General features: G+C 37.0%; 1 protein-coding gene across 2 annotated transcripts in view; it reads right to left on the minus strand.

Moving 5' to 3' along the window:
* The window catches only part of stk11ip (serine/threonine kinase 11 interacting protein), an 88298-nt gene extending 62042 nt beyond the window's left edge, over nucleotides 1-26256 (minus strand). The window contains exons 1-17 of one of the 2 annotated variants that reach the window (XM_079883292.1): nucleotides 26096-26256; nucleotides 25539-25606; nucleotides 24827-25029; nucleotides 24475-24549; nucleotides 24277-24372; nucleotides 24081-24188; nucleotides 23930-24001; nucleotides 23395-23524; nucleotides 22729-22832; nucleotides 22331-22414; nucleotides 21985-22026; nucleotides 19162-19332; nucleotides 18913-18994; nucleotides 17076-17516; nucleotides 15779-15981; nucleotides 15582-15692; nucleotides 593-761 (exon numbers count right to left, since the gene is read on the minus strand). In XM_079883292.1, the coding sequence (XP_079739418.1) occupies nucleotides 593-761; nucleotides 15582-15692; nucleotides 15779-15981; nucleotides 17076-17516; nucleotides 18913-18994; nucleotides 19162-19332; nucleotides 21985-22026; nucleotides 22331-22414; nucleotides 22729-22832; nucleotides 23395-23524; nucleotides 23930-24001; nucleotides 24081-24188; nucleotides 24277-24372; nucleotides 24475-24549; nucleotides 24827-25029; nucleotides 25539-25605 (2158 nt within the window). In that variant the 5' untranslated portion in view covers nucleotide 25606; nucleotides 26096-26256. The remainder of the gene's footprint in view (nucleotides 1-592; nucleotides 762-15581; nucleotides 15693-15778; nucleotides 15982-17075; nucleotides 17517-18912; nucleotides 18995-19161; nucleotides 19333-21984; nucleotides 22027-22330; nucleotides 22415-22728; nucleotides 22833-23394; nucleotides 23525-23929; nucleotides 24002-24080; nucleotides 24189-24276; nucleotides 24373-24474; nucleotides 24550-24826; nucleotides 25030-25538; nucleotides 25607-26095) is intronic. The other variant, XM_079883293.1, reaches the window with a different exon arrangement.
* Between the last annotated feature and the right edge of the window lie 1121 nt (nucleotides 26257-27377).

Raw genomic sequence — 27377 nt, forward strand, 5'->3', positions numbered from 1 at the left:
AAACCAGTCATTAAAAGAAAAATGGCCTGCAAGATGTAACAGTGGAAAAAAGTAAAACTCTATTAAGTGGGTTATGCTGAAAATGGGTCATATGATAAAATTATTGGCTGCCTAATGGAGTCTCAAGATAAAGCGATCACACCCAGTACTTGGCTACCATTCTGTATTCATGAAATTATTTAGTGAGACATTTTAGCCAGGTTCAGTCATGCTCCAACAAGATGATCACCCACTTATGGTAAGTCAGATTCGTGTTTTTTTTATTAGCTTTATCTTGTACTGAAAGCTGACCTAAAAAAATTCTGCCATGCTAATAACCAGTATAAATCAAATGGTTTAGCCTCAACCATCATGGCACATTAGAATAAGGTGTTTAATTGCAATGAGGTGGAAGTAACCAATGTCATACTAGAGAGAATAATTGAAATTGTTTTAATACAGTACTAGTAAGAAGTTTGTTAAAAGGTACATGTGTTTGAGCCGCTCCCTGGAATGTTCTGGCAGGAGTATAGGTCCGCCTATCCATCAAAGGCCTTGCTCATGAAAAGGAAAAAAAAAATGCTCTTTTTGATTTTTAGGGCCATATCCTTACTGTCATTCCTTAGCTCATCCAGGTGGCTCAGGCTGTTGTCTGACTCAGTGGCTGGCTGGCAGAACTCAGCTTGACACTTCAGGCACTGTAGCCAAACTGTCTCTGGTCTCTCCTCACCCACGTGTTGCTTGTTTTCCTCCACGACTCTTGAGAGAACCTCTGCTAATACCTGAGGAGACAAAATTCTCATAAACTCATCAAAACCAGTCAAAAAACAGGATAATATAAGGGCAATTAGGTAACATCACGTTGCTTTAAATTCCACGCATGCTATTTTGTGGGAATGTGTACTTAAAAAGGACACGTTGTGGTCAGAGGTAGATTTGGTAAAATCAACCATTTCAAATATAGCAAAGGCTCAGGTTGCACAGGTTGTAAAATAGTCAATCACACAGCTTATGGTGGACCAATCTGCAAATTTGAGGCCAATACCGATCACTGATATTTTAACACCAAGATCGACAGATACCAATAACCAGCATTTATCCTTAAAGGGGAACTTTTATGCAAAATTCACTTTTAAAAGGTTAAACAATTAAAATGAACATTAAAGAGGTGTGTGAATTCGCAAGTACAATGTCAGGCACTGTAATTTGCTCTGGTCCCCTTCCTGTTCGCCGGAGTGATGAGATAGTTAGTAGATAGTCCTCAGTCAATGGCTGGCTGTCTAAAGTGGTGTCCGGAAAATAATATAGAATTCATAGACATTTGGAAAGGTTTTTGGGGCAGACCTGACCTGTTGAAAAGAGATCAGGAAATGTAAAGGATAAAGATATCTGATATATTCATGGTACTGTTTTGCATTTTAATTCTGCATTTTACTACTATATATATACACTCACCTAAAGGATTATTAGGAACACCATACTAATACTGTGTTTGACCCCCTTTTGCCTTCAGAACTGCCTTAATTCTATGTGGCATTGATTCAACAAGGTGCTGAAAGCATTCTTTAGAAATGTTGGCCCATATTGATAGGATAGCATCTTGCAGTTGATGGAGATTTGTGGGATGCACATCCAGGGCACGAAGCTCCCGTTCCACCACATCCCAAAGATGCTCTATTGGGTTGAGATCTGGTGACTGTGGGGGCCATTTTAGTACAGTGAACTCATTGTCATGTTCAAGAAACCAATTTGAAATGATTCGAGCTTTGTGACATGGTGCATTATCCTGCTGGAATTAGCCATCAGAGGATGGGTACATGGTGGTCATAAAGGGATGGACATGGTCAGAAACAATGCTCAGGTTGGCCGTGGCATTTAAACGATGCCCAATTGGCACTAAGGGGCCTAAAGTGTGCCAAGAAAACATCCCCCACACCATTACACCACCACCACCAGCCTGCACAGTGGTAACAAGGCATGATGGATCCATGTTCTCATTCTGTTTACGCCAAATTCTGACTCTACCATCTGAATGTCTCAACAGAAATCGAGACTCATCAGACCAGGCAACATTTTTCCAGTCTTCAACTGTCCAATTTTGGTGAGCTCGTGCAAATTGTAGCCTCTTTTTCCTATTTGTAGTGGAGATGAGTGGTACCCGGTGGGGTCTTCTGCTGTTGTAGCCCATCCGCCTCAAGGTTGTGCATGTTGTGGCTTCACAAATGCTTTGCTGCATACCTCGGTTGTAACGAGTGGTTATTTCAGTCAAAGTTGCTCTTCTATCAGCTTGAATCAGTCGGCCCATTCTCCTCTGACCTCTAGCATCAACAAGGCATTTTCGCCCACAGGACTGCCGCATACTGGATGTTTTTCCCTTTTCACACCATTCTTTGTAAACCCTAGAAATGGTTGTGCGTGAAAATCCCAGTAACTGAGCAGATTGTGAAATACTCAGACCGGCCCGTCTGGCACCAACAACCATGCCACGCTCAAAATTGCTTAAATCACCTTTCTTTCCCATTCTGACATTCAGTTTGGAGTTCAGGAGATTGTCTTGACCAGGACCACACCCCTAAATGCATTGAAGCAACTGCCATGTGATTGGTTGATTAGATAATTGCATTAATGAGAAATTGAACAGGTGTTCCTAATAATCCTTTAGGTGAGTGTATGTTTATAGATATATGTATGTGCATATATATGTATATTATATAGGTGTATGTAGCAGAGACAGGTTCGCCCATTGTCTCCTGTTTTATGTTGTTTGTATATTTGTTTATTTGTCTGATCATTTGTTTTCTTTTGCATTATGCACTTCTTTCTTGTTTGTCATCAACAAGCTTATTGGTCCGACACTTGTTTTTCTCCGCATTTATATTTGTATATACTTATTTTTTGCTGTTGCTTTCTTTATGTATTTATATGTATTGTATTGTTTGCTTAACTAATAATAATAATAAAAAATAAAAAAAAGAGATGGTATTCATCCCTCCTGGAATGGTGCTGCTCTTCTCTCTAGAAATATTGCACATAGTCTTAGAGCTCAAACATCAGGGCTCCAGACTGCGACCAATTGGTTGCATTTTGCGACCATTTTTCCTGCTGGTGCGACCAAATATTTATTTAGGTCTCGCTGGCATGACCACAACGTTGCCTAGCAGCGGATGCAAACAAAATGAAAGCGGAACGGAAATGCGCTCCTCATTTATGCTTCACGGACCGTTTATTAGTTCGGACCAATAATAGACAGCACAGCGACCCGAACTTGCCAGTCGTGGGCCAATCTCGATCACGCGATACTGTTACTAGGAGATCCAGACTCTGGAGATCCAGTGAAGAAATCCATTGAATTCGCCTCAGAATTAATAACATCATCGCTGCGAGATCCAGTGAGAAACATTCCGATTCGGCGCAGAGTTCTCTGTTATAAACAATATCAGATCAAACAGTGCTGACGTGGAAACCAGGAGAAACACTTATAAAAGGCTTTCAGTCCACAAATCAGGAACATTCACCATGGATTTAGGCTAATGTAGTAACTCTAACCATAACTATGGTATCGTGACAGAAATAGTCAAACGCTTACAAGAACTACACATCTTTTTGCAGCACTTCACAACTATAACATCATATATAAATGTTATTTTTAATGTGATGACCAACACATTTTTTGTTCATCCTTCAAAGATTGTCCTAAAACTAAAACATTTAAGATGTAGGAAAACTCTTATTTAAACACTTATTTAAAAATAAAAATATATTGCCATTGTAAAGAGTAGGCTATTTTGTAAACTTGCTGTTTTCACTACCTAATATACATTTTTGACTCGTTTTGCTTTTTAATTAATATTAAGACATTATGAATGATAATAATTAAAGTTAATTTCATCTACACTGTAAATTAAGCTTAGTGCTTTATTGTCAGCCCCAGTGCTACCAGATATTTTTTGTAGAACTCAGTGGCTCCAGTGCTGCTGCCCTCAAATGTTAGTCGGGAGCCCTGTGAACTTAAAATAAAACTGCACATTGCAATATCTGTACTTTGAGTCTATTTATTATTAAATAATTTGTCAGTATTACAGTTATTTTGGGGGAAATTTGAATAATTGCATTGCAAGCTGATTTAAGGAGTGCCCCTAAATTTTTTAATTTTCTGACTTTAAATGAGTCCACCACACAAGATTACGGTTATAAACATGAACCTCGTCTGAAAGGCAAAGGGGGAGGCGTTGCTGTATTTTATAGTAATATTTTCAGAATTACTAAGAAGTCTAGTTTCACATATAATTATTTTGAAGTGTTGGTGCTTAATGTAACAATATATAGTGTAAATGATAAAACACGTTTGAGATTTGTGCTGGCTACTGTATACAGGCCACCAGGGCACCATACACACTTTATCAAATAATTTGCTGACTTTCTATCTATTAGTTAGTACTGGCTGCAGATAAAGTCCTAATTGTTGGTGATTTTAATATACATGTAGATAACGAAAAAGATGCATTGGGAATGGGGGGGGGGGGGATTGCTACGGAATCATCAGGAATACTCGACTTGGCATTTTGAAATATATCTGTGTTTATTTGGGCGTTTAGGCACGCAACCGAAGACAAAGGCTACTATGCTTGTCCGTGTTGCGCTCGGAGCGCGCGCACAGCATCCTGTCAGTATAATTCAGTTCTCTTTCGCGACTTATTGCGCTTTTAATATTTATTTTCAATATAAAGCACATCCTGCTCTTTTCTTTCTCTTTCATTCATGTTTTGTTATTAATAACTTTAAACTGAAATCTGGATTCTCAAAAATATGACACATGTATATTATAGGACATAAAGGGTATCCATGGCAAAAGTGAAAGTACCAGCAGCCAGCGGGTGAAATGTTTTGAAATGTCTCTTTGCACAGCAAAGCACCCGTTTCAATAAAAGGATATATTAAAGTTTATATAGCCTACTTTTACATTTTCGCTGCTGTTCTAAAATTATTTTTGCCATTACCTTAAACAAGCTGCAGCTGCTTGAATCCCAGTGCAGGAGCTGTAGGTTACAACTTACCACAGAAGTGGTTAGTTGATTGCTGTGGTGACTCGTGACACTCGCGAACAGCACTGAACACGCACTTTTGCATGTACAACTTGAATATTATTATTATGACCACCGCTAGCATAGCTAGCGAAAGCGGTCATATAGGGATTGTCAAAGTTTTTTTTTTTTTTTTTTCCCGTCATCTACTGAATTTTTCGTCAACGATACCAGGGACACCGAAACACCGGGGAACATGAAATTTGGTGGGCATGTAGCCCCACTAGACTTTTACGGAAAAATTTCGTTTGGTCCCCGGGGGCCACTCCCCCCGCGCGCTGGGCCCCCCCAAACCCAAAAAATGCAGTTTTTCCTAAATAACTACCTGAACCGTGGCACCGAGGATGAAGAAATTTTTATGGTATGTAGGTCTTAAGGGCCCACATCAACCTAGCCCATAATCGATTGTCAAAGTGTTTTTTTTTTTTTTTCCCCGTCATCTACTGAATTTTTCGTCAACGATACCAGGGACACCGAAACACCGGGGAACATGAAATTTGGTGGGCATGTAACCCCACTAGACTTTTACGGAAAAATTTCGTTTGGTCCCCGGGGGCCACTCCCCCCCCCCGCGCTGGGCCCCCCCCAAACCCAAAAAATGCAGTTTTTCCTAAATAACTACCTGAACCGTGGCACCGAGGATGAAGAAATTTTTATGGTATGTTGGTCTTAAGGGCCCACATCAACCTAGCCCATAATCACTCATTTGTGATTTGCGCCCCTTCCCATAAAAAATGAAAATGCAATATTATTCTGCTTTAATCGCCCCTATCTTCAGTTGAGATGTTCAGAACTGCACCATATTTCATGTGTATGATTAACTTGACATCCTCTGGGGGTATGCTAAGTTTCATAGAATTTCATCCATGGGGGGGGGTATAAAATAAATTCATTTATGTGCACATTTAGTGACTGTACAATCATCGGCCTGTAGATGGTGCTGTTGAGCGAAGGGTTGCTGGTTTAGGATGATACTGTCACACACACACATGCAGGAATACAAACAAACGCAAGCATGCACACACACTGACATCCACACGCACAGACACACACACACAAACACACACGCGCACACATACATACACGCACAGACACACACACACACACAGACACACACATACACAAACACACACACATAGACAGACATGCACATACTACTACTTTTTTTAGGTATCAGCCATATACCCGATTTACCAATACCCAATGTGTTATGCTTGGGCAGTATACTAATGAGGTGGGTGGGACATGTTTCATGCCATGTTAGATCACATCCTGAGAGTCTACGCTTTCAGAAAATATATAGTTTATATAGTTGAATCAGTTTTCTCTTCATGGTACAGACCAAAATGTATTATGTGTACACTTTCTTCACCTAAATCCATAAAATCCCATTAATTTCAATGGGACATTTACTTAAGTGTTCTACTAGGTACAGTGGGAATGAGTTTAATTTTGTTAACATTGTTTTTTTTAAACTCTGGGACCAGGGCTACAAGATAAAACCACTTTTTTGGGGAAAAAATGTTTTTTATTTCAGTAAAACACAACAAACCCATGCCAAAGTCAGATAACTGACTTTTACCATCAACAGGCACCTCAACCGTTTGGTAGAGGTTTGTAGAAATTGAATGGGAGGGTCCTTTGAAAAAAAAATCACAGATTTTTCATACTTAGTATGTATAAGTATATTTTTTTGTGGAAAGCCAGTGCAGGCCTGAGCGGCGGTCATATTTTGTACCGCCATGCGGTACATCTAGTTATTATAAACTTTTCATTAACTTCGGTAGGTTGTAGGCTACAACAAGGGAATTGTAATTGGCTGCTTTTTCTGCAGAGAGCCGATCTCTGTTGATGTGTCTTAATTTTTTTTATCGTTTGTTGGTAAAGGGTGAGAGACCTTACGAGCCACATGATTTTTGCCAAAGAGCCAGGTATGGTACGCGAGCCATAGGTTCCCAACCACTGGTGCCACGAATCAATAGATTAAATTGCGTGACCTTTCACGAACTGCCGTGAGACTGGGCTGGTCTGACAGGTTGGGGGGGGGCATGGCATCACGATGGTGGCTCTCCATCGTGATGTTGGTCAGCCATCGGCACAACCCTAGTTGCTCCTTTGCGCTTAAAGAAAATTAAAGAAAATAGTCCATCACTGTGGTACAACGAGCACACTCAGGCCCTTAAGAGAGCAGCCAAAAAAATGGAGCGCAACTGGAAGAAAACAAAACTCGAGGTATTTCGGATTTCATGGAAAGAGAGCACAGTTGCATAAAGAAAGGCCTTAAAAGCTGCTAGATCTGCTTATTTTTCAACCCTATTAGAAGAAAATAAACAAATCCCTAGGTATTTATTTGAAACCGTGGCTAAACTAACAAAAAATAAAGCCTCTAGCCCAGACGTTTCCAAGCAGCACAGCAGTAATAACTTTATGAACTTCTTCACTTATAAGATTGATAATATCAGGGAGAAAATTATAACTATGCAACCGTCTACAGCAGTATCGCATCAGGCAGTGCATTGTAGTCTCCCTAAGGAGAAATTTGATTCATTCATTGCTGTAGGAGAGGAAGAATATTCTAAACTCTTTAAATCATCTAAATCGACAACATGTATGTTAGACCCTATACCGACTAAGCTACTGAAAGAGATGCTTCCAGAGGTCATAGATCCTCTTCTTAATATCATTAATTCATCTTTGTCATTAGGATAAATACCAACAACTATTAAGCTGGCTATGATTAAACCACTTAAAAAAAATGCAACTTGATCCTACAGAACTAGTCAATTACAGGCCGATCTCCAATCTACCTTTTCTGTCAAAGATACTAGAAAAGGCAGTATCTTCACAACTATGTTCCTTTTTAGAAAGAAATTATATCTGCGAGGATTTTCAATCAGGATTTAGACCGTACCATAGTACTGTGCTCTTTGATACCAATCTTTCATTTGAAAGTCACGTGTTTAGTTTCTGTAAAACCGCATTTTCATCTTAAAAATATATCTAAATTAAGTCATATGCTCTAAATGAAAAATGCAGAACAATTAGTTAATGCGTTCATGACATCAAGGCTAGATTATTGTAATGCTATTATGGGTGGTTGCCCTGCACGCTTAATAAACAAACTACAGCTGGTCCAAAATGCCCATATGACCATAAGTATGACCATATTAGCCCGGTTCTGTCAACACTGCATTGGCTCCCTATTGAAACATCGTATAACTTTTAAAATATTGCTGATTACTTACAAAGCACTAAATGGTTTAGCTCCCCATTACTTGAGCGAGCTCTTAACGCATTATAGTCCTTCACGTCTATTGTGATCTCAAAATTACAGCCAGTTGATAATACGTAGAATATCAAAATCGACTGCTGGCGGTAGATCCTTTTCCTATTTAGCACCAAAACTTTGGAACAATCTTCCTAACATTGTCCGAGAGGCAGACACACTCTGTCAGTTCAAATCTAGACTAAAAACTCATATCTTTGGCCCAGCATACACATAACACATTATAGACTTCAATAATTCAATGTTAGGCTGCATAGATTAGGCCAGCCGGCACTGGGAACACTACCCATAGATCCTGATGTACTTGTTACATCATAAGAAGGATGGCGTCTACGCTAATATTAGTCTCTCTGTTTATCCGAGGTTTACCACAGTCCGCCGGATCCAGGCTGTATCCAGATCTGATGAAGGACCTGCGCCTGGACACGATGATAACGCAGTCCTGAAGTGTCAACCAGTCCCTCCCGTTTACTGAAGTCAGCCAGATCCCGGCCGTATCCAGATCAGATGGTGGACCTGCACCCGGACCATGACGCATCCCTGAGGTGCCAGCCTCATCAGCCCTGTGAAGGCCTCATCGACACGACAGCCATCGGCACTGATCCTCAACAAACTCATCTCCATACCGGCGTGATGACTCCGACTTCCAACCATATGGAACTGGATAATATTCTGAATGTTCTGATCCAATCTGACTTCTAACCTGTAATGCTGCCTAGATCATAATCATACACTGTTCGCTCGTTGGCCAGAGGAGAACTGGCCCCCGACTGAGCCTGGGTTCTCCCAAGGTTTTTTTCTCAATTCTGTCACCTTGATGGAGTTTTGGTTCCTTGCCACTGTTGCCTTGGCTTTTGGCTTGATTAGTTGGGGACATTTAATATTCAACAATATTACTGATCTGCCTTACTTAAGGTGGACGATGACGCAATTTTCTTCTAGAAACAAACTTTGTTGTATTATTTTCATGTTATCACTGTGAAGCTGCTTTGATACAATCTGTATTGTAAAAAGCGCTATATGAATAGAGGTGACTTGACTTGACAACCAGCCTATAATAGTAAAAATCCATCCACTCCTTCTTTTTTTATAATCCCCATAAATCATAAACAGTCTCTCCAAAGAGCGGTTCCAGAAGCCCCGCAAGGAAATGTGCCAAAGAAAGTCGTTAAAGTGTTATATATTTGCACAAATCATTTCAATCACGTTGGACTGCTTCAAAAATGAGGGTCAGTTCAACGCTGGATTTGCACAAAAGTTGTTTCTGAAAGATTTAGATAAACATGACGGTACATGCTAGTCGATGAGTGAACTGAACTCCACAACAGCTAGGCCTATATAAATTTAGCATGTGAGCGGAGTGGGGAGTGGAGCGGTTATATTTCCTCCAGAGCGGAGAGCGCCTTTCTGAAGAATCTGCTCTGCTCGCTCATTCCAGAATGCACTTTGGTGATTTGCTAGTTCGAGACAGTCTGTAAAATAGCTAAGCACGAATGTAGCAATAGGTCATGGAGTTCAAATATTGGTTTTAGTGAAGTTGCAAGCCTTATACATAAATGCACAGTAAAAATCAAAGTTAAGGACGAGCAGGGAGAATAAATTGAAAGGGAGTGTGGAGAGAGTTAGCAAAGATTCATATTGGAATGTAAAGCGGCACATTGGCAGAAAGCACAAGGATGTGCTACGCAAACATAGTGCAGCAAAAGATGAGCTATAGGCCTACGATAATAAATTAGATAAATAGGTAAGGTAGCTATTGTGTTGTACCCCACTCTTTATACGGGAAAATTAGTTTTTACGTGCATATGATATACGCAGTTTTCGCGTGCATATGATACGCACTTTATTGCATGTAATACACACGCATACCAAAACACTAATCCTACCCAAACGTATAATACATACGTACCCCACACCACTACTAAACCTACCCATGCGTATCATATACACGTAAAAACTAATTTTTGTGTATAAATTGCACGATAAACACAATGCGTGCTATAGAGACACATTTAGTGTGACCGGGTTGCACCAAGAATTAAGATTTGCTTCCCATGAACTTAAGAATTCGTTTTCTCATTTAGGCTAAATCATGGCCACAAATTAAATTTGTTCTGTGGTTTTAGTAAATTATGGCCACGTTGTTGAAGTAATTAATTCTCTCGTTTTATTAAAACAAAGGAACAAATTATTACATCATGGCCATGAACGATTTACTAAACCAGGTAGGCTAACAAATTATTATATAGTTAATTGTGTGTTCGTTTTAATTAAAATGAGGAAACAAATTATTAAAACATGGTGGCGTTGGGTGGGAAAATGAATTATGAATTATGGTAATGAATTGTTAATTCGTTATGCAATCATCATATCAGTGCAACTAAAAATAACCTATATAGCCATAGCCAACACACAAATATTATTTATGGGCATGATAATCCAGATGTGTTTTGTGGAGTTCTTTATGCATTTCATCTTGTTTTTATTTATTTTTTATGTGACTGTTTTGCAACGGCAGTTATGTTCACGGAAATACAATAATGAAAATGTTATATACTTTTTCAGTTATTGTATTTTATAGGCAAGTTTGCTAAAGGGCATTTTAAAAGTTGTAACTTCTTCCTCCATCAGTGTCTGACTCCAGTTCGAACATGCAAGGCTAAACAAACACCGCTACTGACAATTTCTGACATTTTCTGACATTTTAGCTGCGTGAAATTCTCCAGTTTTGTTGTTGCCTGAGTATCTTTATCCTCTTCTGGAAAGGGGGTCAGGAGCAGCAGCTCATTTGCATTTAAAAAGACACACACAAAACGTGTTTTTGCTCACACCCAAATAGGGGCAAATTTTAAAAGCTAAAATAAATAATATATGTGGGGTATTCTGAGCTGAAACTTCACAGACACATTCTGGGGACACCAGAGACTTACATTACATCTTGTGGAAAGAGGCATAATAGGTCCCATTTAAAGCTACACTAAAAAAATATTATAAATGCATTAAAATTTACTATAAATTTGAGACAATTTACATTTAATTAGAACTATAAACAGTTTTGTTGTCACTATCAAAAATCATTCAGACATACTGGCAACCAATGAACTCAATATGATCACCAGCAGCAGTGATACATGTAACAAAAAAAGTAAGAGTCACATTTCCATTACAAGCTCTAAAACTGCTCCAGTAACCATAGAATCAATGTTTTGTTTACCATATTAACATTTTGTTGTAATGCAACCCACTAATTACTAAGCAGCAGCCTGCAGACGCAGTGCATTTATTGAAGGTCAATCTGTTATTGCTGTATAACACATATCTCTGTATACAAACATACATCTCCATTAACATTTATCAGAGCATTGCTGGGCTGAGGTAGTGCATGTTTGAGTGAGATCGAGGGAGATTGTGCATAAGCACGCAAACTGTCTCTATTGATGCAAACCATCTGACTGCCACAACTGATGTTGCATCAAATTACAGTCCCTCCAGTTTTTCATAATTTTGCTATGGTGGAATGCAATTGCAAAAGCTTCTTGCATAATTAGCCATTTTTAAGTCATAAGTGGTAATTTAACCACAAAATAATAGCAAAACACAAGCTAGAAATAGTAAACCTATAATTTTAGCAAGATAAGTTCTGATGCAAAGCGCAACTTCTTGTCATTTGCAGAGCAAGGTGAAGGTGAGGAGTTAAATGCATGACTTTCACAAGGCTACAGTAGTCGCACGTTGCACACTTGATGTCATTAGCTATTGGTCTTTTTGAAACAAGGCAAAAGAGAATCATTCTCTGCCATCTACGGCATGCAGTTTTAAAGGATTAGTTCACTTTCAAAAGAAAATTGCTGATAATTTACTCACCCCGATGTCATCCAAGATATCCATGTCTTTTTTTCTTCAGTCGAAAAGAATTTAAGGTTTTTGAGGAAAACATTCCAGGATTTTTCTACACAGAATGGACTTCAATTGCAACCAACTATACCAATGTTCAAAGAAGGTTCAAATGTCCGTCTCATTGCAGCATCAAAGTCTCTACACGATCCCAGTCGAGAAATAAGGGTCTTATCTAGCAAAATAATGATCATTTTCAAAAAAAAAATAAAAATGTTTAACCCTCTAAGGTCGGCAAACGCGCCGGTGCGTTTTGCTGGATTTTCTTCACATTGTAGCACTATAAACTTCATACAGAAAAAAGAAATATAAAAAAAGAATCTGTGATATTTCTACTTTTGTATGTGTCCACTTACAATCAAATCAAAACATTGTGCTTTTGTAAAATAAAGAAAATAAACAGGGTGTGCGTTCTGCCTCTCCGTCGCGGTGAACTTTTTTTTCTTGAGCATGTCTATAAACTGAAACAAAACTCAGCGAATACTTGTCACACATTTATGAGCCATATACCTTTATAAACATTTAAGTGTGTACTTTTAAATGATCGGATTCAAACTGAAAACAAATATTCTCTGTTTAAGTAATTTGTATAAAACCAACAAGATGTCCAGCTTCTCAAACGCTTCCTAATTATTTTTAATTTGACCACGCCCACTCGCGCAAAAGAGATTCACATGCAAATTTCCACATGGAACGCGAATGCGCTCATTACCTCAAAAACAAAACACTTCACAAGTCTCTGCTTTTCGTCGAGTTTGAAAGACGCGCCGTGAGCTTACGTTGGATTTACCTCAGAAGAAGAAGAACGCGATTTAAAGACAAGAAAGATGTAAGGTAAGAAATTCTTACATATTAGTTTGTTATTGTTGCATAAATTTCACATTGCAGTTGAACTGTTGCTAGATATATGGTGAATATTATAATATTTAGACCCGTGTTTACTGTTACTGTGTTTGTGGATATCTGCTCAAACGTAGATATGTAGGCTATATGGTAACCATAATGTTTTATATTTGAGTGCGATCGCGTTTGAATGTATATTTTGGATCGCGATCGCGTTTGAAAAGCAAAACGCACTAAACGGCTTCATGTTTTTACTATTATCTAATTTCATATCATCATAACGAATGGAAACATTTGAAGTAACATGATAATCAATATATTTTTCTCTAGCTTAGTTGTTACTGAAATCTTTTGGAAGATTTATAGGCTGCTATAGGTTATTGTTATTATTTTATGCAGCACTGCGCATAGCCTATGCCTACAAGGCACAACAAACCTGGTGTTCATTATATTATATATTGTTGGAAACATTTGTGTGCGTGTGTGTGTGTGTGTGTGTGTGTGTATTCTGTGAATTTTAAAAAGCAATTTTAACCAGAAAAATCTAAAATTTATTCCCAAAAATCATGCAGGCCTTTCTCTTGATATCAGTATGTTCACTTTTTTTTTTCTTTCAGGGCCCAGATGCAACTGAGTCCTGCTGACTTCAACATTCACACGAGTCTCTGTACATGAACATGGTAAAGTGACAATCAAACACCTTGGAAATGAAAGGTATGTACAATGTTTTTAGGAATGGCAGCAAGGTCTCTGTCTTTGGATCATTGTTTTCAATAAGTGCTTTTTTGTCATTTGTTGTGTATCTTTGGATTATGTTGTGTTGTAAATAAATCCAAACAATCTAAAAGCCATTCTTTTTTAAATCTCCTCATTCTTTGTGAAAGGTTGCTCAGAATGACAGGGCCTGATAGCTCCTAATAGGGCCGTTAGGGGAGGGTCTTTGTCTTTCTCAGGTGTGAAAAGCTTACATATTAATGACCTCCGCATAAAGCTTTCCCACACAAAACACGTCGTAAAAATTTTAAATCAATATATTGTCTTCTCTGAATGAGCAGTCAGGGTGATTTTCACATAGTTTTAGAGCAAATATTCTAGGCTACGTCATACAATTTCAAAAGTCTTGTGAAGAAATAATCAGTATGGGTTTCATGGCCTTATTTCAGTGAGAATTTTTTTTTGTATTTTCACAAACCACATATACCACAAATACCACAAATACAAAAAAATTTGTATTTTTTTTTGTATTTTCGTTGGAAAGGTCACGCGTCACGTCATCTAAGTTATTTGTCTGTGTACTCCGGTTCAAAAAGGTAGGGAAGGGCGAAAAATGTCATCTCATTTTCTCCTCCAATTTCAAAATCGTCCGACATCTTTGTTTTAATTTATTATTATTATTTTTATTTTTTCGTGACCTTTCCAACGTGATGACATAATACGTGGCGCATCTCAGAGATGGTACAAGACGGAAATTTATGGTTAAAAAGTATATAAATATATATATTTTTTTTTTTTTAGAAAATGACAGATCGTTTCGCTAGATAAGACCCTTATTTCTCGACTAGTATCGTGTAGAGACTTTGAAGCTGCAATGAGACGGACATTTGAACCTTCTTTGAACATTGGTAAAGTTGGTTGCAACTGAAGTCCATTCTGTGTAGAAAAATCCTGGAATGTTTTCCTCAAAAACCTTCATTTCTTTTCGACTGAAGAAAGAAAGACATGGATATCTTTGATGACATCGGGGTGAGTAAATTATCAGCAAAATCTTTTTTGAAAATGAACTAATCCTTTAACATTTATTCATTTGCAGGATTTGAATTATAGATATCTACAATTAAATTTTCACTAGTTAAAATGATCATTCTTTATAAAAAACAAAAAACAAAAAAAAAACGTTTCCACTAGTAACACCACAAATTCTGTATATCGAAAACCACATCATCAATAACAAAAATCATCTTTTTTTATTTCTTTTTTTCTAGTAAAAACAATTATTCTTGATATCTGTAATTTAATTTTCACTAGTAGAATTCTTCAATTATTATGCCGTTCATTTGCAAGCCGATTTGACTAATACGTTGCAGGATATACATTTTCGATATCAACAGTTCAAAATTCAAAAGTTCAAATCCTGTTTCTTGATATTAGTAATGGAATTTCTACTAAGAATAGGGCAAAGCAATATCCCAACGTATTACACAATTATTTACCAGTTCTTGTAATACTGTTTCTACTAAAGTAAATCTCAGTGGGACCAAAGATTTGCGACAACAGGACCTGTGCAATGAAAAGAAATTACGTCTGAGCTATAGATGCTAAGATGACGGCCACAGGACACTAATTAAAGTAAGCAAAAGTGATCATAGTTTTAAAGTTATTGTTAAATATAATGATCGATCGGTGCACCCCTACTTGTAATATCTGTCGTCAATTTAGGATTAAATCCCAAGCACTGGTTGATTATGTCTGATTGTCTAATAATGAATGTACCTCCTTACCTGTAATGCTTCCTGTGGCTTGTCATCCAACATTATATAACAACGTTTACGTCTCTCACGACTAATGTACCGGAAGTGGAGCTCTAGGGCTGGGTGAGTCCTCTCAACCTTCTGTAAGATTTAAAAAGAGTGTGTAAAACAGAAAAAAAACTGCAGAATTATAATCAACTTATAGAGCTTCATGAATGTCATCTTACCTCTACTGTGCACGTGGCCTCAGTGGTCACAACATCTCGCAAACTGTCTAGCTCCACTCGTGTTTTAACACACCCCTGGTGCATGTCTACCTCCAGCAGGTGACCCTGCCACACTCGTAGGAAGAGTGGTTCAGAGGCGCTTTTCCGATTTGTCTCCACATCCTCTGACAGCAGCCCCACCAGCATTGGCCTGCATAGGTCCACTGTTAAACAGTGCAAGAGTGAAAGAGTGAAAAAGAGCTCTGGACATAAACTAGATAGGTCCTTCAATGGTGGTTATTTTATTCTACCAGGACCATGAAATAAAAAAAATAAAAAAGTGTATCATGACAAGATTTTTTTTAGGGGAGTACAAGACCCATTTGGTTTTGGCATTTGACAGTATACATCAAATCAATATTTACAGTAATAAAGTAGCTCCAAACTTTTGTTCCAGCAAATTATGTGTTTTGTAAATAAAGTAAAGCTTTTGATCAGCAGGGATGCATTTAACACGTTATAAAAGATTTCTGATTCAAATGAATGCTGTTCTTTTGAACTTCAAGCATCAAAGAATCCTAATTGACTACAGTTTCCACAAATCATTATATTTCATTATTGATATTAATAGGCAATGTAACTTTAGCACCAAATCAGCATGCTTGAATTAATTGTAAAGGATCACACTGAAGAATGGAGTAATGGCTGCTGAAAATTCAGCTTTATCACCGGATAAATAATACTGAAAAACATATTTAAATAAAAAACAGTTCCACCAGTACTACTGAAATTAAAAACATTATTACAAGTTTACTGTTTAGAATTGAGCTAAAGCAAGCAGATAGTTTTGAACACTGGCTGGTTATGTACTTGCTCAAAAATTTATTTTGGATAATTTTTAACCCAAAAAAGTTACGGACTGCAGCTTTAATTTAAATTGTAATAGTTTTTCACAATTTTACTGTTTTTACTGTATTTTTGATCAAATAAATGCAGCCTTGGTGAGAATTTTGTTCAAAAACAGTAAATATCTTACGGACTCCAAACTGTCGAACAGAAGCGAGAATGAATGAAAATGAATGAATGAATGAATGAACGAATGAATGAAACGAAACTATCCAATGACGTACTGTACATAGAAATTAAGCTAGACTACTGCTAAACTATTGTTTAGTTATTGACTTAGGGTTAGGGTTACCCTAACCCTAACCCTAGTGAAAATTTATATTGGATGGTAAAAATCACAGTATAAATATAAGTACATATCTGGCCAGTATAGTATCACTATCAATGCATCCCTAGAAAAGAATAGACAGACCTCCCCTATCATCGTCATCTTCCTCTGGTGGTGGTTGTGGGTCAGAGTAGGCCTCAGTTGGAGCCTGGGTGTTTCCTAGACTTGTCTCAAGAGTAGATTCAGTGTTCGGGAGGCTTTGCCCTGTCCACTGCAGGGTGGACTCGGTCTCAGGCTGCAAGTCTGTGCTCTCCATCTCTTCTTTGTCCTCTTCCTCTTTCAGTTCAGAGGACAGCAGCGGAGGGGGGAGCATCTCCAAACTGGTTGAAGGTGTGTTAAGCAGGGGAGATGGAGGTGTACTGCAACCATTGGTGTTCACTTTAATGGTTACACTTTCTACTCCTGGGAAAGCTGGGTTGACTGGAGTATCATCAAGATGATGCTGATAGCGTAGCCAGTCCTCCCCTAACTGCTCTCGAAAACTGTCCATTCTCTCAATGTCCTTCTTATGGGGGAGGACAATATCTGAAGAGAACCAAACATTTCACATGAAAAAGACAATCATATATAACATATGCTTAATAAAAGCAAAAACTCATCAATTCATTTTTAAATGTTAACATGATCACTGAAAAGACAGTTAATTTTAAAGGGGTCATATAATGCAATTTTTGTACAAGTTAATATGATTCTTTAGGGTCTAAATGAAAAGTTTGTAATATACTTTAACTAAAAATTATCATTAGTATTGTAAGAAAACACTCATTTTACCTGGTCAAAAACAGCTCTGTTTTCAGCACGCCATTTAAGTGCATGCGTCTTTAATTGATAATGAGCTTTGCTCACCCCGCCCCTCTGTTTCTGTGGGGCGTTTTGACACAACACACGTGGAGTGTTGCCTTGACAACAGTTGAGGGTATATTTTGGAGAAAGAATGGCAGCGGGAGTCTCTGAGGACACATTTGTGCAACCGTATCAATTTGAACCGGAGTCGGACCCGGAACAAGATGACGGCCCCGAAGAAGTTCGACAATTAAGGCTCGAACAGGACGTTTCTGAATGGTTGGTTAACGTAATGTCACTTTGATCTATCTTTGTATGTACTGACAGGGTAGAGTAGTGAGTTACGAACGCTTTGTGTTTACTGATGTATACGTTAGTTCATTGACAGATTGATGTTACTGCTAATGGTAATGAAAAACTTTTTTTCGGTAAATGTAAGCTTGTCAGTGATGCGTAACGTTATCTATGCAGTGTTAGGTACAACAGTCAGGGCACTACAATTTTACTGATCTGTTTAAAAAATAACCAGTCTGTGAGACTATGACAGTCATTAGGCACATAAACAACACATACTTAGACAGGAGCTAATACCTTTTTCAATGTTCTCGTTTATAAAGCAGTCTGGTGAGAAATGATTTGCGCAAACATGAAAGCATTGACGTTGATCGTGGGTAATATTCCCTTCGAAAACAAAACTCAGCCACTAGCCTACGTCTTCAGCGGTTCGGATTTAGGAACATCAAAATGACTGCTGTGTTCATTATTACACCCAAGAACAGAACACCACAATCGTTTAGACACAGTTCTGCTCCAGCGTATCAACAATGACGGACTATGATGACAGCTCGCTCAGGGAGGGTCTGTGTTGAAACGCTGCTGTCAATTAACAATCGTGGGAGGGGCGTCCGACCGTGTGACATCACACGGTCAGACGGCTCAATTTGAGACAGGGGAAAACATATAAGGAGATTAAAAAAAAAAACACTGGATGGATTTTTATCATTATATGATGGTTGTGTACAGGCACTGCCAACACACATTTCAGTACAATCAACTTGTAAAAGTGCATGTACCATTATATGACCCATTTAAAATGCCCTGTGAAGAGTTAACGTTTGTCAAGTCATTTGTTCATCACCTTGTAAAGCAGACTGCACTCTGATCTCATGGTCTGTGTCACTGGGCTCTGAAATACTGGCTCTCCTCACCTTCACCTTACTCTGCAAATGGCAAAAAGTTGTGCTTTGCATCATACATCAGAACTTATCTTACTAAATTGTAATGGCAGCTTTCATGTTCTCCATGAGGAATCATGTTCATTGTGCCTGCTCATTTTAAAAAACAGTTTACTACAAAAACATTGGGGAGATTTTAGACATGGACTTACTTTGTGTTTCCTCTTTCGAACTCGGGTCACTCCTGATATGCTTACAGTCACACTGTCAGTAATGTCCCCACCTCCACTGGACACTTCCTGCCCTCTTTGGTCAGGTGTCACAAATACATGTTGAGAAGTGTGGGACATCTGACCAGCCAGTTGTCTGGATTTAGGTAAGTTCTGTGAAAAAAAAAAAAAATTCATGTCACAAAAGCCACAGAATAAAAACAAGAGATTGTTGGTCAATAAGACAATATTTCAGAATACATTTTAAAAGACAACTACAATATCAGTATGTATTTGTGTAATTTTTTTATATTCTAGCAATAAATACTAATACATAAAAAAAAAAAAAAAAAAAAAAAAAAAAAATTATAAATTATTATATTATAAATAAATTTGTTATTTATAAAGTTATATTTCTCATAAATAAAAGAATTATTATTTATTATTATTATTATTATTATTTTATTAACCTGGGTGATAGGGTTAAAGACTAAGTTTGGAAATAAAACTATAAACTATATGAAATAAACTATACGAAAATGTTAAATAAAGTGTCCCTATTATGCTTTTTCGGATTTTACCTATCATGTAGTATGAAATATAAATGTTTGTGAATGTAAGACGTCTGCAAAGTTTCAAAAATGCACAATAAACGAAATTACTTTCTCCCAAAAGAGAGAATCGATTCTGCACTGCCTGTAATTCCTCAGTAATTCCAGTCTTAAATTCCTACATGAACATACAGTACGTTGGTTTGTAACACTTTTGCATAATGCCAGCCTATGGTCTTCATTGTGAACAATGTCTACTTTGACCCGCCCTTAAACACTGCAGTTGTAGCTGAGGCCTGAAAGAGTTTGGTTCGTGTGGTCGATATGTTGAGAAGATGCTGTTTGCTGCACTGTGGAAGCAAATCCACCTTGCATGTACTTCCAAAGGATGAGGACTTGTGCTCGAATAGACACGGTCACGCCATCATTGCTGTTTGTATCACTGAGTATACAAGTGCTGAGGAAGCCTCAAGAGCTGAAATTTAGATATAGTTATGGACATTTTGTTTCCGACACGCACTATAAGTGGTAGACTAATCACAACAGACTGATCCATCTGACCAATCAGCAAAGGAGGCTCTCAGAAAGGAGGTGCATGTAGACCTATTGTAGAAGAAACAAAATTAGGAACCTTTAAAATAGCTTTATATTAAGTTATCATAAGAAGTTACTTGTAGGCTAATAAAAATTGCTTGTAATCAAGTGCTAACAGAGATGTGCAGCACAGCTAAATATTATATTTTTGGTAATTAAATTTAGTTTACTACTTTTTTATGTATTACAATTAATTACAATAAATTTGATATCAAATTATGATATAAATATGTTGAAAAAATTATGAGACAGCTGTATGAAAACGGGGGGGGGTCACATTTTTCATGCAAGATTTGTTTTTTCAATTTTTTTTTACCACTTATTATTTAGTTCTTAGAAATCATAGGATCTGTGCATCTAATACATGGGTGTTCCAAACCATGGTCCGTGCTGGTCTGCAAGACATTTTAAAAGTAAAAAATTATGTTGCCTGTTATTGTGAAAAAAAACAAAATAAATAAAATCATTATACTGCATGGACACTGGGTGTCGCTATCACATCTTTGGCCTGCATCATTGTCAAGAAGGTGTTTGGGGGGGGGGGGGGGGGGGGGGGGCGGATCAATTTAACAGAAATTATCTTGAATTTTAAAAATGTCAACATTCCTAAAAAAATAAGCAATACAATAAACATCAATGATTGCAGAATTTTACCAATGTTTTCTAGACTTTGGTGCCATTGAAAAGGACATCATGCTGGTGTAAATCCCTTTCTATGTTGACGTGGAAGAAGTAAATAAAATGTGCAATTGAATGCAATGTTAAAAGGGTCCTATTATGCTTTATTTATTCTTTATTCTTTAGCGTTTAATGCTGCTTTTTCATCATAAAAAAATGTCACGCCTGGTTGAGTTCTGTTAGTAGTGTGTTAAAAGTTGCGTTTATGGTAAAGGCGTGACATTTCCGAAACAAGTAGACCAATCGAAGCGGTTGAACAGTCACAACACATTGGTCCAGATAAGGAAGGAGGAGCTTCATAGAGACCGGAAATAAACAGTGTTGCAAACAGACTAGGAAGAGAGATGCAGCAACAATGTAAAATATGTGGAAAATAATGTGTTTTTTTAACATTCAAACATGAAAACCTATTCTATTAGATCAAAATCAAGACTTTAAAAAAGGGCATAATAGGTCCCATTTTAAATATTATAAAGCAATATATAATTTAATTTAATCAACAGCTATAAATGCGATTTGTTCCTCCACAATAAAAATTATTCCTGACTTGAGAGCAATTCTGTGTGCCTACTTCTTTCGTGCCTGTATGCATTCCTTGGCTTTTGAATGGGCTGTTTGAGTGTTACTATTTATAAAATACACACTCCCTGAAAAATATAGTGGATGTCATATATAGTGCATACCAGTATAGTGGGAAATAAAACATAGTGCATATCAGTGGATGATTTAAAAATAAATAAATAAAAATACCACGGTAGTATTTTACATTTGAATTTTTTTTTCATCACATGTACTTCATTTAACATCAAATTTCATTGTGATTGTTGGGCCATGCCTGCAGCCATTTAAAGTTCACAAACTCCAATTAATCAGAGAAAGTAAACTCACTATTCTACTATAAATTAAAAGGAGATTTGCCTCCCACAATTCAGCATGAATCACATGAGAAACAAAGAGGGTGGAATGACCTGACATGGCACATGAAGTGACATTTGATACCCACCAGCAGATCAGACTGGGACAGAGGGGTGCCATCCAGCTGGAGCTGAAACACAAGTAGACATTAAAATGTCAGCTTACAACTCTGAAACATCTGCAGAACAGCAAGAAATAACTTCAAGAAAACATCTTATTGATAAATTACATCAGAAATAAAGGGGAAACTGGCACCTCCCTGTGGTTGCTATGGTAAACATGAATACAATCAACGCTGTATATTTAATTCACTAAAAATTCATTGGAGGAATTCTGCTCTTTTGATGCCACAACATATGAACAACTACTGTATATACAGTTTTGAGAAAAGGAGCAATTAAAACAATGACTCTGAAGATCAGGGAAAGACTCACTTTGAAAGAAGCTTGTGAGAGGTAGCAGACAGTTGATGCCCTGTGTCTCTTCTGAAAATACAAAGGGTTTCCTTCCAAAGTCAACTGAAAAGATATCAGAAAACTGTCAAGGTGCTATACGGGAAAGACAAAATAATCAGAGATGCATCACATGCAGCAGAGGGAAATATTCATATTGAGACTATAATATCCAGTTGGCTGTACTGGATACTGGTATTCAAACGCGTCTTTTCTAGACTGTTGGAACCTGTTAAAATCATAAAGATCCACAACATACCCAAATTTTTAAGTCTTTTTGAGACTAAAATTTTAGATTGAGGTAAAACACTTAAGGAAAAATGAAAAAAAAAAAGGGAGTTTAAGATAAGAATAAGCTAAGCAAGGTGGGTCTAACTTACTGTATTGAGATTATGAAGGAGGGACAGAGGTGCCAGCTGAGAATGCTCCATAAGAAGGTTATAAGCCAGGTCAAGACACTGAAGTGAAGACAACTGCTCCACCCCTGCAGTTAGGACAATACTTTTTACATTAAATTAGATTAACCTTTATTTTAGTAAACTGACTGTTTATTCAAACTAATCACATTTTGTATTCTAAACACAAATGATTGCATTACATATACAGGATCTTTTGCAATCAGGAGCTCTGGCAAATTGTAGGTGTTTAAAAACAAATGTCTGTAAAAACAAATATGCATTGAACAGAATGTTAACTACAATTTTTAAAAAGTATTCAATAAAGATTAAGTTGTTAAATCCGATGCTAACACTCAGATAACATTTTCAGAGTTTTGTTTCAGGTAATTTCTTTTTAAATTATTTTCAACAATTTCAAAAAGCCAATATGTGTCAACTGAAAACTCAAAATAATTTCAACAGCTTAACGTCTGGTAGAAATTGCATCCAGTACAATAAATAAAGGAACAAACAACAAGAATGGCAAAGAAAGGTTCTGTAAAAGAACCAACGTGGTGATTGAAAGGATAGAAAGATGCATTTTTCAATTTACTTTCCATTGATGGTAAAGTCAAAGAAATTCATCATGGAAATGAGCAGAAAACTCACCATTGATAGTTTCCAGTTCATTGTTTCTAAGGATCAAGGTGGTGAGTTTGGCTTGGGCACTCAGGCCCAGTGCTGGTGCTCTCTGGAGGTTATTATAAGCTAAATTCAGATGCTCCAGTTCAGTAAGAGGCTTGATTGAGACAGAAAAGGTATGAATAAATTCACTCTATCCTAACATTTAACATACCTCAAATCTAGGGGGCCCCCCTTGAACCATGTAATGGGGCCTTGCCAATTAATTTGTATTGGGTGTGAACTAGTAGCACATCACTGATGTAGACAGAAAAAGTATGAATAAATGCACACTATTGTTATTTTGGGCAGTTTAGCTCTTTCAAAAAGTCTACCCATCTGTTTATTATTTTGGCTAATTTGATTTTGCTTTCAGCAGCAATAAACGTTTAGTATTACATTTCATATATATATTTTTCCCCCATGCATCCACATATTTTCAATCAAAATCTGAGCAAGAAATGTGAAAAAGTTTTGTCCAGTACAGTACAGTACAAAAAATAAAAGTAAACGAGCAATTTACCTTTAAAAATTCAGCACAATCTTGCAGCTTGTTGTGGCTCAAGTCAAGCCACTTCAGGACGTTTAGCAGACTCTAAACAATTTAGAAAATTGTTACATACAGATTCCAAAATCAGTAACTCTATACTCTACAGAAAACAGGAGATTCTTACTAGTGACTCGTCGAGACGGGAAATGGAATTGTAACTGAAATTAAGCGTATGAAGTTCTAACCAAGATAAAGCTGAGCTGAGATCTCCACCACATAGAGAGAGAAGCTCCTGTTAAACACACACACAATTACTTTCTGTATATGAACATGGTTAAACTTATGGTCACTGTGCCAATGCCCGTTGGTGAAACCATTACCTCTAGAGAACTGACTCCTTTTGAGCAAGTGAAGACTTCCAGCTGAGAATACACTCCTCTGAGACCCTCAAGACAATGAGGAGGAATACGCTTGAGCTGAACAGAAAAACAATCAAACAAAAAAGCAATATTAAGAACAATAATGCAGAATAATGCAACAAATGTAACAATTAATTTGGTTAGTTTGTCTTGAAATACCTCTAAATATTTGAGGGATTTGAAAGGGAAGATTTTCACAGCATACTGTAGTTTCACACCAGGTGGATTAACAAGCTGTTTCACAGACACACATAATCAGATCATTGCAACGACAACTCATTATATCGGATTGGAGAATTATGATGCATTTCAATGCAAATGCAAATGCAAATGCAAAAAAAACTAAATAAGGATCAGTCAAGACACTTAAGACATTAATAGAAAAGATCTACTACTACTAATACTAATCTGGAGTAAAATTTCCTCAGAATATCAGCATCAAACTGTACACTTAACAAGTTTGTAATTCCATATACTGTTCATTTAAAAGCATCATCAGAGTTTTCAGTACCTTGAGTGATATTGTCTTTTGCAGCATGTCAAAGAGGAACTGGACTTCCAGCAGAGAGGCAGTGTCTGCTGGGTGGGACGCCAGGGCCAGAAAACCATGCTGATGTGTGCGTGAGAGAAGGTGCCGCTCAAAGAGTTGTGTCAGGTGTTGTAAACATCCCACTTGCAGAGTGAGAGTACTGGAACCATCCAGTACGGAGTCACCTATACAGAAAGCAACAAGAACTTTATTGTTATGACCGCCTTATTGAAACTAACTGGCAGCTTTAAAGGAAAAGCCTGAGCATACCAAGCACCCTCAAACTAATGCAAAAGCGTCATCAGATTTTACCGATTATATCTCAGTCAGTCCACGTCTTCAACATAAAGAGAATAGCATTTAATTCTTAACTTACCAACAATCCAAATCTAAACCTTGCAAAAATTGTAAAAATATAGATCAGTGGACAGACAACTTCTTTGTTACATTTCTTGCAGCGTGCATGCAGAGACAAATCTTGTTTGTGTGTGATTTAAAAAAAAAAAAAGAACAATAATGAGTTTATACCTCTGAATGCATCAATATATTACTGTCACACTGGTACAATTTTTCATACATTACACCAATTTATTAACTGCACCCTCATCATTTTTTATTTTTTTTTCTGTCTGGAACTAGGCCTGGTGAAACTCCAAAAATAAACAATAATAAAATTGAAATACTGATTCTATACCATTATTTCGCAGCAATGTGGCAAGTCTGTGAACAACCGTTGACTGACCGGCCTGAGTGGATGTCATCCTAAAAAGAGTGAAACATATTAACAGAAATAACCCAAATCATTACAAGCAAAAGGGGAATGATTCTAATCTGAATATTCATAGTTGCTACAAAGACAGGATATTAATTTGGGTAATACAACAAGAAATTGACCCTTGTGAAATCATATGTAGCCTAGCTGAAAAGAGGGTGGGATTCCACAACCAAAAATTCCTTACACCAGTGAACTGCTAACACATGCAAGCCAAGTGTCATAACTAATAGCTGAACTGTCAGAAAGCTATTCAAAATATTATTAATATTATAAAACAGAGTATAAAAAATCAGGTGTCTAGACATTCTCTATATATTTTAAGATGTATAGCAAATTTCCAATCACAATATAGCAACTAAACTTCAACAATGTTACGTTAACCTTGTAAACCGGAAAACAAAACTGGCATCTCTTCCTGATGCCCCAAAGATAATGTTAAGGTAATATCTGTTCTCATAAAATGCGCTAAAACATACCTTATATTTCAACAAATACGTGAGCCGTAGCCACGAAAATAACGTTATATCCGTTTTTGATCCGTCATTATATTCAGTTCAGTTTAATTCCCTTTCACGTTTGTTGACATCCTGATGGTAGCAGTCATATGATCTTCTTGTTTCTTAAAGGTACGGCGGCCCGAAGTAACCAAACAAGTGGATATTTAACTAAGCGCGCCCTCCTGCGTTAATTTTCACATGCATTATTAAACAAACAGCAAGAACTTGTATTTTGAAGGTAAGCTTTTTGATTTGCTTAAACATGTTAAATCAATTGTGCCTTAAGACTAAACATGTGAAATTTTTTTTTTTTGTTTTATCCTGTTTCTGTACACAGTAGCCTAATCATTAGAATATCTCCCCTGTCTCTAAAAATGTCCAGATTTTTAAATCTTCTTGCCGACACTCATTTTAAATGGCGTTTAATCAACTAGAAGACTAAAACACTTTGAAAATATACATAACCAGAATTAAATTAGTTGTACTATTTCAAAACGGAAGTGTGTCACAAAGCTCAGTTGTTCACCCTCGCTGCTGGATGTCACAGTCTAAACTCTTATCTCATTGACAGCACTATCTTTACATGTCTATCTTTACAATGGCTTAAAGTGCAAAAACAGCTACCAACCTGATTGTGTAACTCTTGTTTTTATGGTAGACATGTAGGCCTAGCTAATGTGCAAATATGTGTCCACATTGACTAAACAACCATTCTGTTTTTCTTGGAAATCAAACACTAACAATATTCCAAAGAATGCATTTAGTGTTACAGAATCCAATATGCAATTTAGCATTTAACAGTCTCAAAATGCAGTCATATATCATATATATCTGACCTTTTAGATTTTTTTTTAGATTTTTTTTTTTTAGATTTTTTTTTTTTTTTTTTTACTTTTGTCAGTCCCAGAGTCTGCAAAAAAAGTGTTTCAGATCCACTTGTTTCCAATACACAATATTTAAATTTAAAACAGATTAAAATAATATATATGTTTCTGCAATGAACCTGATTAAATATACTGAATCTATGTGCATGTATCTTAGTTAAGTATAAAGGTTCTCATTTGCTACAGTGGAGTATGCAGTAGGTTATAGAGGTTCCTCGGGGCATTAGTGTAATTATCTCTCTTGTTTACTCAGAAATGTCCTTGATGGAGAACTGCACTTAACCAACTAGAGATAGGCTACTGTGGCTTATAGCCCTCAAAATCCTACAGAAACCCATGCACAAATTCTTAGTAGGCAACACAGACACTGGATATGA

This window comes from Squalius cephalus (assembly GCF_949319135.1).
Source record: "Squalius cephalus genome assembly, chromosome: 10".
NCBI lineage: Eukaryota > Metazoa > Chordata > Actinopteri > Cypriniformes > Leuciscidae > Squalius > Squalius cephalus.